Here is a 14,497-nt window from a genome sequence, read left to right on the forward strand (position 1 = left end):
GGTAATCTACCATTTTCTGTACAAACAAATGATTTAAAACCTCTAGCATGGTTAACTTTCAAATTATCAAAAAATTATTTGTAAACCCCGTTAAAAACAAGACAGCAGGCCCCAAATGAGTCGCTTATGCTAAGCCCCACTTCACCAAACGGAGACTTAGTAACAGTTTCAGCTCTCCCCAGACGGAATCTTCAGCCAGGCTGTCGGAACAGCCTAGCCGGGACTCCTGCCTGGTCCGCCCCCTGCCATCCTGGCCCCTAAAGGAAGGCGACCTTGACACAACCAATCTGCTTTTTGCTGGTATAACTTTCTTGTCCGGCTCCCTTCTGCCTGTAGTTCCATTTTATACAGCACCTCAGAGCTCCTTTCTAGCTGCTGGACTGGATGCTGCTGATTCGTGAATCACAGAATAAAGTCAGTAAGATTTAAATTTACTCAGTGAACTTGCTTTTTTACACCCCAAAATTATTTTTTTTAACTGCCACTATTTGGTAGACTCAAAAGAGGGCACCTCATTGTCAGAGTGAGTTTAGAAAGAGGGGCAGGAAACCTTTCAGAATGCTTACGCCAGTAGTTGCTCACAACTGCCATCTCCCAACCGGGGGGCTTCCTCGAAAAGACACGGGGCTCATTTCTGGATGTGTAAGTTCACGTGCAATAGATTTCTATCACGTTATGTCAATGTTATTGAATTTTCATCTGCTTCCCTAACCAGATGAAATAAAATAATAAAAGGAAGAGGGACCCAAGAAAGGTACAGCCAGGGATGCTCCTCAGATGCATCTAGTACTGTTGCCATGTATGCTGCTCAGTATTAAGACAGGAATTGGAACAGAATTTCCCCCTCAAGCAGTTTTTTGAACTAATCAGGGAAAGAAATAAGACAAACTCTGAAATAAAACTGCATAAAAGGCAAATGAAAACCATACCAGAAAAATCCAGGCAATATTTTTCTAGTGTTTAATTGATCTCAAGGAAGGAAACAGTCCAGATGCACAAAAACCTACGTGTATTGTTTTATTATATACAAAACCAAGCATACAATAATTACACAGAAACTAACATGCTGAATATTTTCAGGCCATTTTGAATGGTGCTCTGTGCATGTACACGAATAAGTAATAAATACTGCTTCTCTGTCACCTTGAAATACAGTACCACCAGGAGTTTTATATTTTTATTTTACTACTCACGTAAATGAGCATAAAGGAAAGAGGAGATAGATAATATTTAAACATGTAAAAGGTAGAAATTCTTCTTTCTGGAAACTAACCAAATAGGCCTAAGCACCACTACTAATCAGTGATATCCTCTCCCCCATCTTTTCTGTCATAACCACCAATCCCACCCTATTCCAGTTAACTTACAAACCTTCAGCCAGTTTAGTCATTAGAGATTTGAGAAATAGTCTCAAACAATTGTAGCTAATACTGATATATTTTTGTAATTCATTTTTGTACTTTTTTACAACTTTTTCCCCTGATCCTAAGCTTGAAGCAGTTCTTCTTACATTCTCTAAACTTTGGGGGGGGGGGTTTTGCTACCATTTATTTTATTTTATTGGATCATTTTAATTGGTTTAAATGCAACATGTATGTAAACAACTCCACAGAAATGAGAGGCACTTCTTAGAAATACAATGACTCATGTCACAAGATTCAATGGCTTCGATTTGATGAGCCGAATGAGCTCCTGACTCAACTCTCCAATGTTGTCTGCTTGAATGGCAAGACCTTTATGTGCAGCATTTAGTGCATTAAGATATGTGCGTCAGAAATCATAGAACTGTGCTTATGTCCATAATGAACCTATATTCATTAGGAGCTCTGATCCAATCACAATAATGTTGGTTAAAATAAACTACCAACCCGAGGCAAAAAAATAAACAAGTAAAGCCACTTTTTGAGGCTTTTAAGACTGTCTTAACATGTGACATTATAGCTATCCCCCCAAATTAAGCAACTGACTTCAAGTCAAAGAGCTAGGAACAAATGTAACACCCGAGGCGTTACCTCAACATTTCTTAATCAGCTCAGACATACACGAGGCCGGGAAAGGTAAACTACGTCACCCTCACCCTCCACATCTCTGAGGGTACCTGCACAGGTGCATTACTGGTAGGGGCGGCAGCTCAGCATAAACGCTGTAGGATTAATATCAGGCATATATATGTGTATATATATGTGTGTAAATATATGTAATGTGCTTACAGAGATTTATCGACCCTGAATACTTCATAAAAAGCTGCATAAAAATCTAGCAGAAAAAGACTCATGAATTGGGTACTGGCAGTGTATATAGGACTAACCCATCTGTACTCACAGGAGCAGGGCCGTCGAGGGATATGTGGGGTGCCACTCAGGAACCACAGAAAGGAAAAGTAAGACTAGCACTATGTTTTCAAAACACTATACTTATACTGAGTACAAAAGTTATAATATAATTGCAAACCATGGAAGTAATGCCTGCCAGATGTACATCATTTGTTCATTTATAAAAATGCATAAGATTTTATTGTAAGCAGTGCTTTCTCCAGTAGGGTGGTGTGAGAGAGAATATAAGAGGGACTCTGTAAATAAAGTCTTAGAAGAAAAAAAAATTACCATAAAAATTTTTGTTGTTTAATACAATTAAAATCAGATTTTAAAATGGCAACTTAATATTCAACTTTGGCCTATTTTAATTATTTATAAATGCATCTTGTCTTTATGTTAACTTAAACAGTGCCTTGGATGACACTGAGTTACTGGGTGAAAAGTCTGCAAGTTAGTAAATATTTTCAGATGAAAAGTGCCAAGTTTTTCATTTGTCCCAAAGGTGAGAAAACAGAAACATATAGGTAAAAAAACAAATAGAATAATCGTTTGAAGGGATAAAATCAGCTACAGTCATTAAAACATACTGTATATCAAGAAGTAGTCAAGCAAAGGTTCTACAGATATTCACCATAATATCAAGAGAAATCTCTCAGCACAACCATAGGGACAAGTAGATGTGACTTAACAGCAGTTAAATAAGAAGCATTTAGGGGAGTCAGGAAGCCGCGGGGCCAGGTGAGGAGGTTAAGACATTCAGTAACTTTATCCATGGTCCGCCCTCCCACCCCCTGCTCCCAGCAAGATTATAAAGTCCTGCTCTTGCAAATGAAGACAGATCATCATTCTGATGATTTTTCCCACGGCACCTCTTCAGAGAAGCCACACACGCCGGGGAGTCTGGTGCCAACTGTTTCATTCTTCCTCCCATCACGTGCTAACAACCGTGCTTAGGCCCACCGACGTCCACTGGGACGAAGCCTGCACGCTATTTTAACTTCAGCTTAGAGAATACAGAAATGGACTTTGCCACCACCTCTAAATTGAAAAGGCCTTTTTTTTTTTTTTGCGGTACGCGGGCCTCTCACTGTTGTGGCCTCTCCCGTTGCGGAGCACAGGCTCCGGACGCGCAGGCTCAGCGGCCATGGCTCACGGGCCCAGCAGCTCTGCGGCATGTGGGATCTTCCCGGACCGGGGCACAAACCCGTGTCCCCTGCATAGGCAGGCGGACTCTCAACCACTGTGCCACCAGGGAAGCCCGGCCTTGTTTTTTTTTTAAACCCGTATCAGGGAAAGTGTTTGAAAGCACTAGATTCCACTGTCTGGAAGGAGCAGGCAGCTTAGTGATAAATGACTTTGCTCATAATAGCTGCTCCGTAACTCGAGGAAGAGCCGAAGCTTCCCCAGGAGTGAGATGCCCGGACCTTCTGCTTGAATAGTTTAGGATGAGGATGCAGAGAGCCCTATTCCAGACATTCAGGATGCTACACCGTTTGAAGCAGTACGCACTAGTTTACCTACGCTGTACGTGGCCTGGCTGAGGTTTCAGAAGTTTAGTCCACTCTTCCCTTGGAGAGCTGTCGTTTTATTTCTTTATATGGCACAGATCTTGGTTAATTTTCATCTGAAGGGCTCTCATTTGCCTAAGACTGTCAACGCAAAATATGGTTACTGAAAGACACCCTTCTTTGGAAACGACCCTGTTGTGGCTTGGGTGGGCGTGGCATGGACTAAAGAACTGGTCAACCTCTTCAGTGGCAGTAATCCCAAAGTCTCTTAAAATTCACAGTATTGTAGCTTTTGGAAGAGCTCTAATATTGAGGCACCTGCAGGTCCTTGCAATTCATCATCTCAGTTATGATTTGAATTTGTGTGTGTTTTGTTTTACTCCATTTGTTTTGAGCTTTTTCTCGCTGGATACAGTGGCTCGAGCACAATTATTTGCATTTCCCTTTTTCTTAAGACTTGCATGTGCTGGCGCTCTGGAGGCCTTGTAGGTGTCCGTGGAGTCCCCGATCACCGCTGGCTGCCTGGGAAAGCGAAGGTTCACGCTGCTCTCGATCTTAGGGTCGCCACTGTCCCCGCAGGATAGATCCCAGTGCTGCAGCTTGGAGCTCTTGTTGGATTTCTTTTTCTTCTCCTCTGTCTGCACGTCCAGGGTTTGCTTCTGAGAACACAGTCTGCTGCCACTCAGCACATCGAGGGGTTTGGTGGAAGCCTCACACGTGTAATAGGACGGATGGACTTCTTCGCGGTGCACGTCTTTCTTTCGTGAAGGGCCTGACTTCGGAGGCCCTTCCTGCTGAGGCCTGGACAGAGCGTGGGCAATCAACTTGCTTCTCCCGGGGCTCTTCAGAGCCCCCGAGGTCCCAGGGGCAGTGGGAGGCCTCGCTTTGGCCCCCTTTCCTTTCTCACACTGGACAGTCTGGATCTGCAGCCACTCGAGCTGGACAAGCCTGTCAATGTACTTCCCCAGCAGCCCCCCGGTTCTGGGCACAGCCTCTGTCCTGCGCTCAGAGTGCAGGAGCACAGCCATGTCCCTCAGGTCCCAGGAGTTACACGGGGCCGGGAGGAAGTCAGGGTAACAGTATTCGGGCTGGGTGGGACCCTGCCCTGGGTGCAGATCGAAGCGAACCGCGTCAATCTCTTCGGCTCGAAGGTGAAGATCTGGAGGCGTGAGGGGAGAAGGGGGGACGGGGATTCTTTCTGAATCAGAGAGATCACTGGCACTGTCCTCCTCAGCATCTTCTTTGATAATTTTCATCGTCTGAAAGTCCAGAAACAACTTGTTCCCTGAGGACCCCCGACACCTGTAGCCAAGGGGACTCCTTTTGGGGTTTCCTTCCGGGGAAATGCTTTCCTTCAGTTTATCCCCAGTTGGTTGGGGGACACATTCTCCGAGACTGCTTTTCAGCTGGGACGAGATATGGGGGACTTGGGATTTACTCTGCCTTTTTCTTGAATTCTTTGGACGCTGTACTTTATTCCAAGAGGGGCCTGCATTCATATTGCTGCGAGAAATAAACCTGCAATTCTTAGTCCATCTGACAGAAACTGGCTAGCCGATGACTGAACAAAGGAACCAGAAGAATCCCCTAGTGGTATGTTTCAGCTATCGCGAGGCATTAGAAAATTTGAGGCCCCTAAACTCACAGAACAAGTTACAGGGCAATTTTCCACTTGATACTCTACTTAGGAAACATCATGGTGCAGGTGCCAGAGTAAATGCATGGATTCTATTTTACATCAAACATTAGCTTTTAAGAAAAACACTAACATTTCATAAAGTGCTTATATTATCATTTTAAACATTAGTTTGGAAAACATCTCTCATAGGACGCTCAGTCTGTTTTCTTAGTGATGAGCAGTGTTTAATAACGTGAACAAGTAAAATCCACAGCTTTCTTTTATGTACCTATTTTCAATTAAATGTAAACAGGATGTAAAATACAAGTTTTACAGAACTTAATCACTGATTGGTGGTAATTCTGAGCTGACAAAAATCTTAAGGAAAAGTGTAGCATATACAACCTACACCTTAAACCAAAAGCTTATCAAAGTGTTTTCAAATAGAAAACACACTCAGGAAAACTGTTTAGAGGAATAGGAATAAAATGATACTTTTAACACACTATGAATTTAAAACATAGGTTTCATGCAGTCCTTTGAATGGCGGGGAGGCAGACATTGTGAATACCGTGTGCATTACGAGCACGGCAGCTGAGTCTTCCTCTAACTTATTCTGAGGCAGGGTCTCATCTCAGAGGTGAAAATACTTTCTTTTTGACTTATTTACCAAGAACGTAGCATTTTGCCAAGAGGAATAATACTTCTCAGCAACATCAGTCTGGCGGGGTTAAAAAAAGTGGGTGGTAAACATGCTTTGTGGAAACCTCAGAGGTTCATTTGTCTGGTTTACATTTGTCTGTGTTTCCACCACACTAAGCAATTATTTGAAAATGTGTCACTTCTTAATAAATAAACACGTTGGAGGTTAAATCATTGCCAGTAGCATAACACATGCTCAATAAATGTTGACGAGATGGATAAAGGAATTGCCATTATTTAGAACTCATAGCCAATATTGTTAAAACTTTCATTTACCTCTAGCTGTCTGTGTGCATCCATAAAAGTTATCAGTATCCTTTTTATACAAAAGGAAACTAACATAGATGATTAAGGGATTTTACCCCAAATTGTGGATTCTGCTAACAGTGCAAGAATTGTGACCTCTGGAATTTTTACCAACTAGTAATGTTTAAAATCATTTCTGCCAGACAAGAAATATAAGTATATATTTCCTATCAACAGACATATTTTTTCCCAACCACACATATCAATCTGGAGAACTGAGATAACGTGCCTTTTGCAAGATAAAGCAATTACATGAAAAACTATTTACCTGCTTTTCTGAGAAGATTTATTCACCCTATTCCCTTTCTTGAAAAAGTCACACGGCTGATCATCATCTAGGGTTTGATGGACTGTCTAAAAAACAGACACGTAGTTAATAAATACCCTGAACACACACACACACACACACACACACACACACACACACAAGAAACAAACAGGAAAAAAAACCAACAAATCTAAAGATTTTACTTCAAAGTTTACATCACCTTTGCTGTAGCGCTCGAAATATTCTTGCTCAGTCTGTTGGGAGATGGTGGCAGCAGGGGAAGTAACTTCTTTATTCCTCTTATATTTGGAAAGGACTCCTTCCCACCGGAACTAGAAGCAACAGAACAGTGTCGGTAAGTGCTGACTGCAAACGGTCCTATCACCAGTATTGTGTTGGTTTTCACTTGTTTGTTCTTAAATATTCAAATTGTATAGAAAAACTGGTGGAAGGATATTGCCTTCTATTTACGGTTTAATCTTATTTGTTTTTCACAGTGGATATCAGATACAAGATCACACTACTACAAATGGATTCCCTCTCTCTCTCTCCCCATATCCACACATACACACACACAAAATCCCCTTGGAAATAACATGCTGTGGAAATTTGTGGGGCTAATTAAGGTCGGGTGTTGCTCCAAAGTTCCCATGTCCATTCATTCATTCATTCGTTCGTTCTTTCAACAAATACTTACAGGAGTGCCTAGAAAACGGCAGGATTACACACACGCCCTGCTCCTGTGGAGCTTAAACTCTACTGTGGAGGCTCCCTTTCAAGTCTCCTGCCTTCACTATCACATCAATCCACGAAAAGGTTATCAGTATCTTCATACACATCACACGATGTTATCTCTTTGTGACATTTTGATGATTTGTACCACCCAAGGTTGCTTTTCTCCTCTTATTTTGAGTGGGCTACTAAAAGTGCCCCATTTGAACGTGAATACGTATTTCTTTCTTCCATAATATCCCCTGCCTCTGAAAAATGGAAGAGGTGGGATTATAGAAGATTTTTATTTCCTTCCTAAAACTTTGCTGTATTATTTTTCAAAAGAAGCACGTGTGCCATTTTGGTCAGTGTACATACGATGGGAATACAAAACACACGCGGGCCCTCACAATGAATGAATTATACCATAATCAACGGCTTGATTCATTTTGGGCGTAGAAAACGTTCTTTACCAACCCTCCTCCAATTAGCCTGGTGCACTCCCATCTTCTCCCCTTCACCTGGCAAGCTTTACACCCTAGGCTGTGCCGTTTTCTGCACCAAATTAGAAAGAGATGACAGCCTGCAGGGTCCCTAAGGACGCAGAAAACAAGCTCCGGTTTCCCTGAGGGTTCTGGCTCCCATCGGAACAAAGCTAAAAGTCTGAGATTCTGGCTCCAGAAATCCGTCCCAAGCGCCAGAGGCTGCTTGCTTAAGGGCAACCGCATACGTCACCCCTGCGTATGAACTGTTGCTCCCACATCTTCCTCTCTGGCGCGGCGCCACGAGACAGCCGCAGCCGCTGCCACGCTGCCCGCTCCCCATCCCCGGGGACGGTCCCGGGCGGCAAAGCATTGTGGGTGCCGTGGGGATAGGACGCTTCTCTTCTACGCAGCGAGGCTCCCTCGGTCTGGCCTAGGGTCCAGGCTGCAGTGCAAACGTCCAAAGAGCTGGCTAGCCTCGAGGCTTAAAATCAGCCTGGGGACGAGCTCCTGGAAAGGCCGGGCTTTGCACGCCTCCCCCGCCCCCATTAACCCAGAAATCCGAGGACCAGCAGCATGCACGTTCCTGGTCCTCCGTTTGTGCAGACGCGGATCTATGATCGATCGGCGGGCGGGCCAGGCAGACGCGGACAGAGGTTGATCAGACCTGTTTCGCGATTGCCGAGGACACGTGACGCGGCCGCCGGCCTTCCTTCCCGGACCGGGGCGGGAGGCTGGACTGCGGCGCGCTGCTGCAGGCGCGGCGGCGGCGCTCGGGCCGCGGGAGTCCGCGCGCGGGCCGCGTCACGAGGGGCGGGGCGGAGGCTCGCCGGGAAGTTGCACCGACGAGTTGCAGCAGTGTAAGTAACGCCAGGGCCTGGGGGTGGGAGCGGCTGCTGGGCGGACACCGCCTTCCCCCAGGCACCCGGGAGGAAGCAGAAGGCCGGCGCCACCCCGCGCTCCGCGGTGGCCCCGAAAAGCTTTCACGGGAGCAAGCACTCATCTCTTGCTTGAAATCAGCTCTTTTTTTTTTTTTTTTTCGCTGCCCAAAGCGAAAAACCCCGGCGAGGATTCGAGGGGCGAAGTGGCTGTCGAGGGGAGGGCGCAGCCGGCCCACTGGATCCCCTGCAGGCAGAGGTTCCGGCGGACCCTCCCCAGGGGCTGCTGAGCACGTCCGGGGACACCGAGGGAGCGGACGCAGGGTCGGAAGGCCGCCCCTCGGTTCCACCTCCCCATCGCCCGACGGCCGGCCGGGCCATGTCCAGAGGCCCAGGCTCCGCGGTCCTCCCCGCTGCCGCCGGTTTCCGGAAGCCCGCCCCGCGGAGCCTCAGCTGCCTCTCGGACCTGGACGGCGGCGTGGCCCGGGAGTCGCGACCCTGCAGGCCCCCCGGGAGCCCGGGCAGCGCGCCGCCGCCGCCGCCCGCGCCGTCCGGCTGCGACCCCTGCCTGCGGCCCATCATCCTGCGGCGGGCGCGCTCGCTGCCCAGCTCGCCCGAGCGCCGCCATAAGGGCGCAGGCGCGCCGGGCGCTGCGTGCCGGCCGGGCTGCAGCCGGCAGAACCGTGTGCGCTTCGCCGACGCTCTGGGCCTGGAGCTGGCGCAGGTCAAGGTGTTCAACGCGGGCGACGACCCGTCCGTGCCGCTGCACGTGCTGTCGCGGCTCTCCATCAACTCGGACCTGTGCTGCAGCAGCCAGGACCTGGAGTTCACCCTGCAGTGCCTGGTGCCCGACTTCCCGCCGCCCGTCGAGGCCCCTGACTTCGGCGAGCGCCTGGGGCGGCAGCTCGTGTGTCTGGAACGCGTCACCTGCTCAGACCTGGGCATCAGCGGTACGGCGCGCGTGCACAACCTGGCCTTCGAGAAGCAGGTGGCGGTGCGCTACACGTTCTCGGACTGGCGTAGCGCGCACGAGGTGGTGGCGCGGTGGCGCGGGCCGGCGGACACCGAGGGCGCCGAGGACGTCTTCGCCTTCGGCTTCCCGGTGCCGCCCTTCCTGCTGGCGCTCGGCTCCCGCGTGCACTTCGCGCTGCGCTACCGCGTGGCCGGCGCCGAGTACTGGGACAACAACGACGGCCGCGACTACAGCCTCACGTGCCGCAACCATGCGCTGCACATGCCGCGCGGGGAGTGCGAGGAGAGCTGGATTCACTTCATCTGAGCCTCCGCGCGCAGGCCGCACCCGCGCTCACTTCCTGGCTGGGCTCTCGCATCTGGGCAGTGGCCCCTCCTCACACCCCATCCCCTAACTGAGGTCGTCTGGCCTCACTTCCCACTGTAAGGTGTGCTGGTATGGCCCGTCCTGTCTTCTGCTTGCATCGTCTTTGTCACTTGGTCTAAAAAGTAACCTCAGGGGCCAGAAGGCCGAGCTGTGTCCTATGCTGGGGCGGGGTGCTAGGTGGGTAGACGCATGGGTGCGTTGGCCCCTCTGAAGAAGGCCCAGGCAGGTGGTTTTGGAAAGGCCTGCATCCTCCCGCTGGGAAAGCCTGTGGCTTTTGCGTGTGTCCTGATGGGGTCTCTGTGAATATAGCTGTTATTTATCATCATTGTGACGTTGGGACTTTTTACCCTTAGTGGATGCCTTCTTCGGAACATTCTGGATTTAATAAGCTAAAAAAGAAAAAAGTCATTTTGTGTGTTTATGCCCATTGTAAACAGAATGTACAGTGTGACCCCCATTATGGTCCCTTGTGGCATTCCTGCCCTGGGACAAGAAAAACCTATGATCACATTTGCTTGCCAATGTCTGTAGGCTTCTAACAGCCGGGAAACTATTAATAGGCAAGAAATTTATGCCTCATCTGGTCATCTTACAACCATTCCTGGGAGTTCAGGCTGCCCGGTTAGGCTGTGTGTCTCCTGCATCAGCAATTGCGAAGGAAGAAAATGCTTAAAACTTTTAACTAGCAAAAGAGCCAGCCCTTTCTGCAGTCTCTGTTCGCACGTCATGTATTATTCTTGTACATGTTTGATAATTATGTATCTGCACTTTATCAGGCCATTCTGTTTAGATTTGAACTACCTAAATATTTAAAGAAATTCTGCCTTATTTCAGTTTTCAGGCAACTCTATGGAATTTCGGGCAACGATGCCCTTTGCGATGACCTTTTTGATGAATTAAGGTGACTCTCTTTATGTCTTCTTAAGCATCAAAGGTTCCAGCAGTCATCATTCAGAAATCATGTTACCAGGTGGAACTAGCAGGTGTTTTCAGCAACAGCCAGACTGGAGGAAAAACAATACACAAATATTTATACTTTTTAAGTGTTTTAAGCTGTATTTATTTATGCCTGGTTCTGTCAGCTACCTGCCAACTCTGTTCTTTGTGCCTTCAGATAGAAAAGTTTATAACCTCGTCTGGACTTGTTTCCCAATTGTAAAATGTTAAATGCTGTTGTTGTTTTTTTTAATCTCCAACAAAGAAGTCAAGGCCATTGTCCCCTACAGAGTGCCACAAGAACTTAAAACCTCAGTGAGGAGCTGGCGATTGTTTTTGGTGCTGAGTGGTGGTCTGACGGCAGGTGCTAGCACTGAGGTGTGAAAACCCTGCTAAGATGGACACGGTCTCCAACTTGGGAAGCTGCTTTCTGAGACAGCTGAAACCAATGTAATCAATTTTGTGATAGCTGTCACCAATGCACTGACTCTAAATTTTTGAATGCTTGTTGCCATTTGTTAAATAAGTATGTAAAGGACACGTTTTGCCTTTTAACCAAGTTCTTTTTTATGATTGCAACTGTGTTGTTTTTAAAATTCCATCAACAGGGATGGCTTTCTTTGGTACCCTCTGATCTAAGAATATGGAACTTTGATTTAAAATATTGTGACTAAATTGAACAATAGTTGGCTGTTAGCACTGTGTACGCCATTGACATGCAAGGGGGAGAGAAGCCTGGTTGCATTTCCTGCTATTTGACAAACTGTCTAGTTAGTTCAGCAAGCCTGTGAGGGCCTCAGCTGCTATGCCCTGGGTTCCAGCCCAGCGTGCAAGGCAGTTGTCCACAGCATTCAGGTATGAGCTAGAGCTGGCAAATGTATTGCTATGTAAAGGCATGTAGAGAATCTTATAGTCCATATGAAGGTCACTTACCAAAAAGGTTCTGGTCACGGAATATGAAGTAAATGTTATATCTTTAATATTAAGAGAATCTCCATGTGCCTTTGAAAAAAGATCAACGTTTAAAAAAATTTAAAGCTTAAATATACCTGTCTAGTTAATAAAGAAGCTTTGGAACAGCTTAAGGAGATTTTCAGGCCTGAAAACACAGTTATGTGGCCTAGATGTTCAAATTTTGTTGTGGATTGTGCAATTTTTGGGTTGTCTTCCTAAACATATTTTAATACCTGCCATTTAAGGTGTCTTCACCTAAGCCTAAATATTAAAGTATATGTGCACACGTGGTTAGTTGAAGTGTGTTTTTCTTGTGGTCTGATTACTGTGAAACAAGGCTTTAGAAGCATGCTGACTGTCATTTCACATATAAGTCTTAACATTCCTAAAATGCTGTCACATTTAGGATCTTGGCTAGATAAGTAAGTAAATGCATTGTATGATGGCACCTCAACTTCAGTAGCACAGTTCTGTATGTCTTTGAGAAACTGAAATACACCCTTTTATGCCAGGTCAGTATGACATGTGAAGAAAGCTCTAGTGGGACATAATGGATGGGACAGTTACTGTACTTCCTTAGTGCTTACTGAAGCCTGTATGTGGAATAATTAGTGTGTATCTGCCTTCCCCCCCAGCACCCCGATCGTGACTGGCACTCAATTACAAAGCTTGGAACACAGGGCAAGGAAACTAACACTTACTGTGTCCTCTCTTATTGGCTTGCCTAAAATGTTAGGTGCTGTATGTATTTGATTTCACTTAATTCTGAAAATTGCGCTACCTGGTAGATAATTTCCCCATTTTCTCAGCTGAAATGAATGAAGCTCGGGGAGGTTTAAGGAGCTCACCTAGAGCCCTACAGCTGGTAAGTAGCAAAGCTAGCATTCAAACCCACGCCAAAGCCCAACCTCTCTCTGCCATGTGATAAGATGTACCCAGTAAGAGCTTGTTAAATTTAATTGAAAGCCCATTTGGATTATGAGTGATAAGATTTTCCACCTGACATCATATTCTAAAAACCTATTTAAAAACAATTCAAATAAGGTTAAGTAAAATGATTTTTTTCTTCCATGCGATAGTCTACTGATGTTTCTGAAACAGTCCTTGGGCTTTCTGAACACATGAAACAATGAAAAGGGCTCTGACATTCTTCTCCTCTCTACTACAAAGTGGCAAGGTGAGAAATCACTGATTTTTCGTGCCCGTATGCTGTAATTATTTCTGAGTTGCTTGCACAGTTGACACAAGCATCCACTGCTTTTATCATTCAAACGGATACTTTAAATGGAAACATTCTTTTTTTTTTTTTTTTTTTTTTTTTTTTGCGGTACGTGGGCCTCTCACTGCTGTGGCCTCTCCCGTTGCGGAGCACAGGCTCCGGACGCGCAGGCTCAGCGGCCATGGCCCACGGGCCCAGCCGCTCCGCGGCATGTGGGATCCTCCTGGACCGGGGCATGAACCCGTGTCCCCTGCATCGGCAGGCGGACTCTCAACCACTGCGCCACCAGGGAGGCCCTAAATGGAAACATTCTAAAAAGCCTGGGAATACACTGTTGATGAGTCCCCTCGGTGCCAAGCCTAGATGGCCTCAGCGCTCTGTGCCCCAGGGGTCTGGGGTTCAGGCTAACGAGAAGGCAGTCACTCGCAGACCCTGCTGCTAGGAAACCCTGGCAGGGGCGGGGCGGGGCGGGGCGGGGCCGAAAGGGCGGGGTCGGAACGTAAGATGGGGCAGGGTGGAGCGCGGCGGTCAGCGGGGACAGGGCCGGAGTGATTCCGCTGCCATCTGCTGGCCCGCAGCGTGCACCTGTCTCAGGGCACTCTGACCATCGTGTCCACGCGGGTTCGCCGGGTGCCCCCGTGTCACTGCGGCCCCTTCCAGCCTTCGCGGGTGGCTGTCGGGAGCCCTGAAGTCTTCTTGAGCCGCCGGCGCTTCCGGCCCTCCAGGTTCAAGTCCTGTGGTTAGAGGAGGGACACTGTCGCCTTCTCTCGCAGTGCGTCCGTGCGGGGAGGGCTTCAAGGCGCGGCCGGGGGTCGGGGGTCGGTGTCGGGGCGCGGCCGGCCCATTTACCTGAGGCCCTGAGCCTTGCCCACCTCGGCGGCCCCGGTTCCGGCCTCCGGCGGCACTTGCGCCGGCGTGAGGGGCGGGGCCTGGCAGGCCGGCGGCGCTGATTGGACGCGGCGCCGACCGCACGCGACGCCGATTGGACGGGTACTTCCCGCCTTCCCTCGGCTGCGTGAGGCGCCGCGGCGATCGCATAGGCGCGGAGACGCGACACTGGGCGGCAGCGGCGGTGGTGGCGGCAGCGGCAGCGGCGGCGGCGGGACTCCGCGCGGAGGCCTACTCCAGCCGGCAGGTTGAGCTGGGCGCCGGGGAGGACTTCCCTGACGGCGGGGTGCGCGAGTGGAGCTGCGGCGTCGGCTGGGCCTCAGGGGGCGGGCTAGCGAGCTAGAGAGCGGCCTCCGGACGGTTGAGGCGAGCC

The 14,497-nt window shown here is 48.2% G+C and overlaps 2 protein-coding genes across 3 annotated transcripts; one reads left to right on the plus strand and one right to left on the minus strand.

Moving 5' to 3' along the window:
• Positions 1-3,383: 3,383 nt before the first annotated feature.
• FAM217B (family with sequence similarity 217 member B) lies at positions 3,384-9,030 on the minus strand. 2 transcript variants are annotated; one of them, XM_082643959.1, is made up of 4 exons: positions 8,578-9,030; positions 6,921-7,049; positions 6,718-6,803; positions 3,384-5,326 (listed from the first exon to the last, which is right to left on the minus strand). In XM_082643959.1, the coding sequence occupies exons 1-4, from the start codon at positions 8,911-8,913 to the stop codon at positions 4,171-4,173; spliced, it is 1,707 nt and encodes a 568-aa protein (XP_082500085.1). In that variant the 5' UTR covers positions 8,914-9,030; the 3' UTR covers positions 3,384-4,170. The 2 variants fall into 2 exon arrangements, with proteins under 2 accessions (XP_082500085.1, XP_082500086.1); XM_082643960.1 differs by having other exon boundaries at positions 6,938-7,049; positions 8,578-8,693.
• Positions 9,031-9,047: 17 nt separating this feature from the next.
• On the plus strand, positions 9,048-12,677 carry PPP1R3D (protein phosphatase 1 regulatory subunit 3D). Its single transcript, XM_082643961.1, has one exon. The coding sequence runs from the start codon at positions 9,168-9,170 to the stop codon at positions 10,065-10,067; it is 900 nt and encodes a 299-aa protein (XP_082500087.1). The 5' UTR covers positions 9,048-9,167; the 3' UTR covers positions 10,068-12,677.
• Positions 12,678-14,497: the final 1,820 nt, after the last annotated feature.

Source organism: Mesoplodon mirus (assembly GCF_964341445.2).
Source record: "Mesoplodon mirus genome assembly, chromosome: 15".
NCBI lineage: Eukaryota > Metazoa > Chordata > Mammalia > Artiodactyla > Ziphiidae > Mesoplodon > Mesoplodon mirus.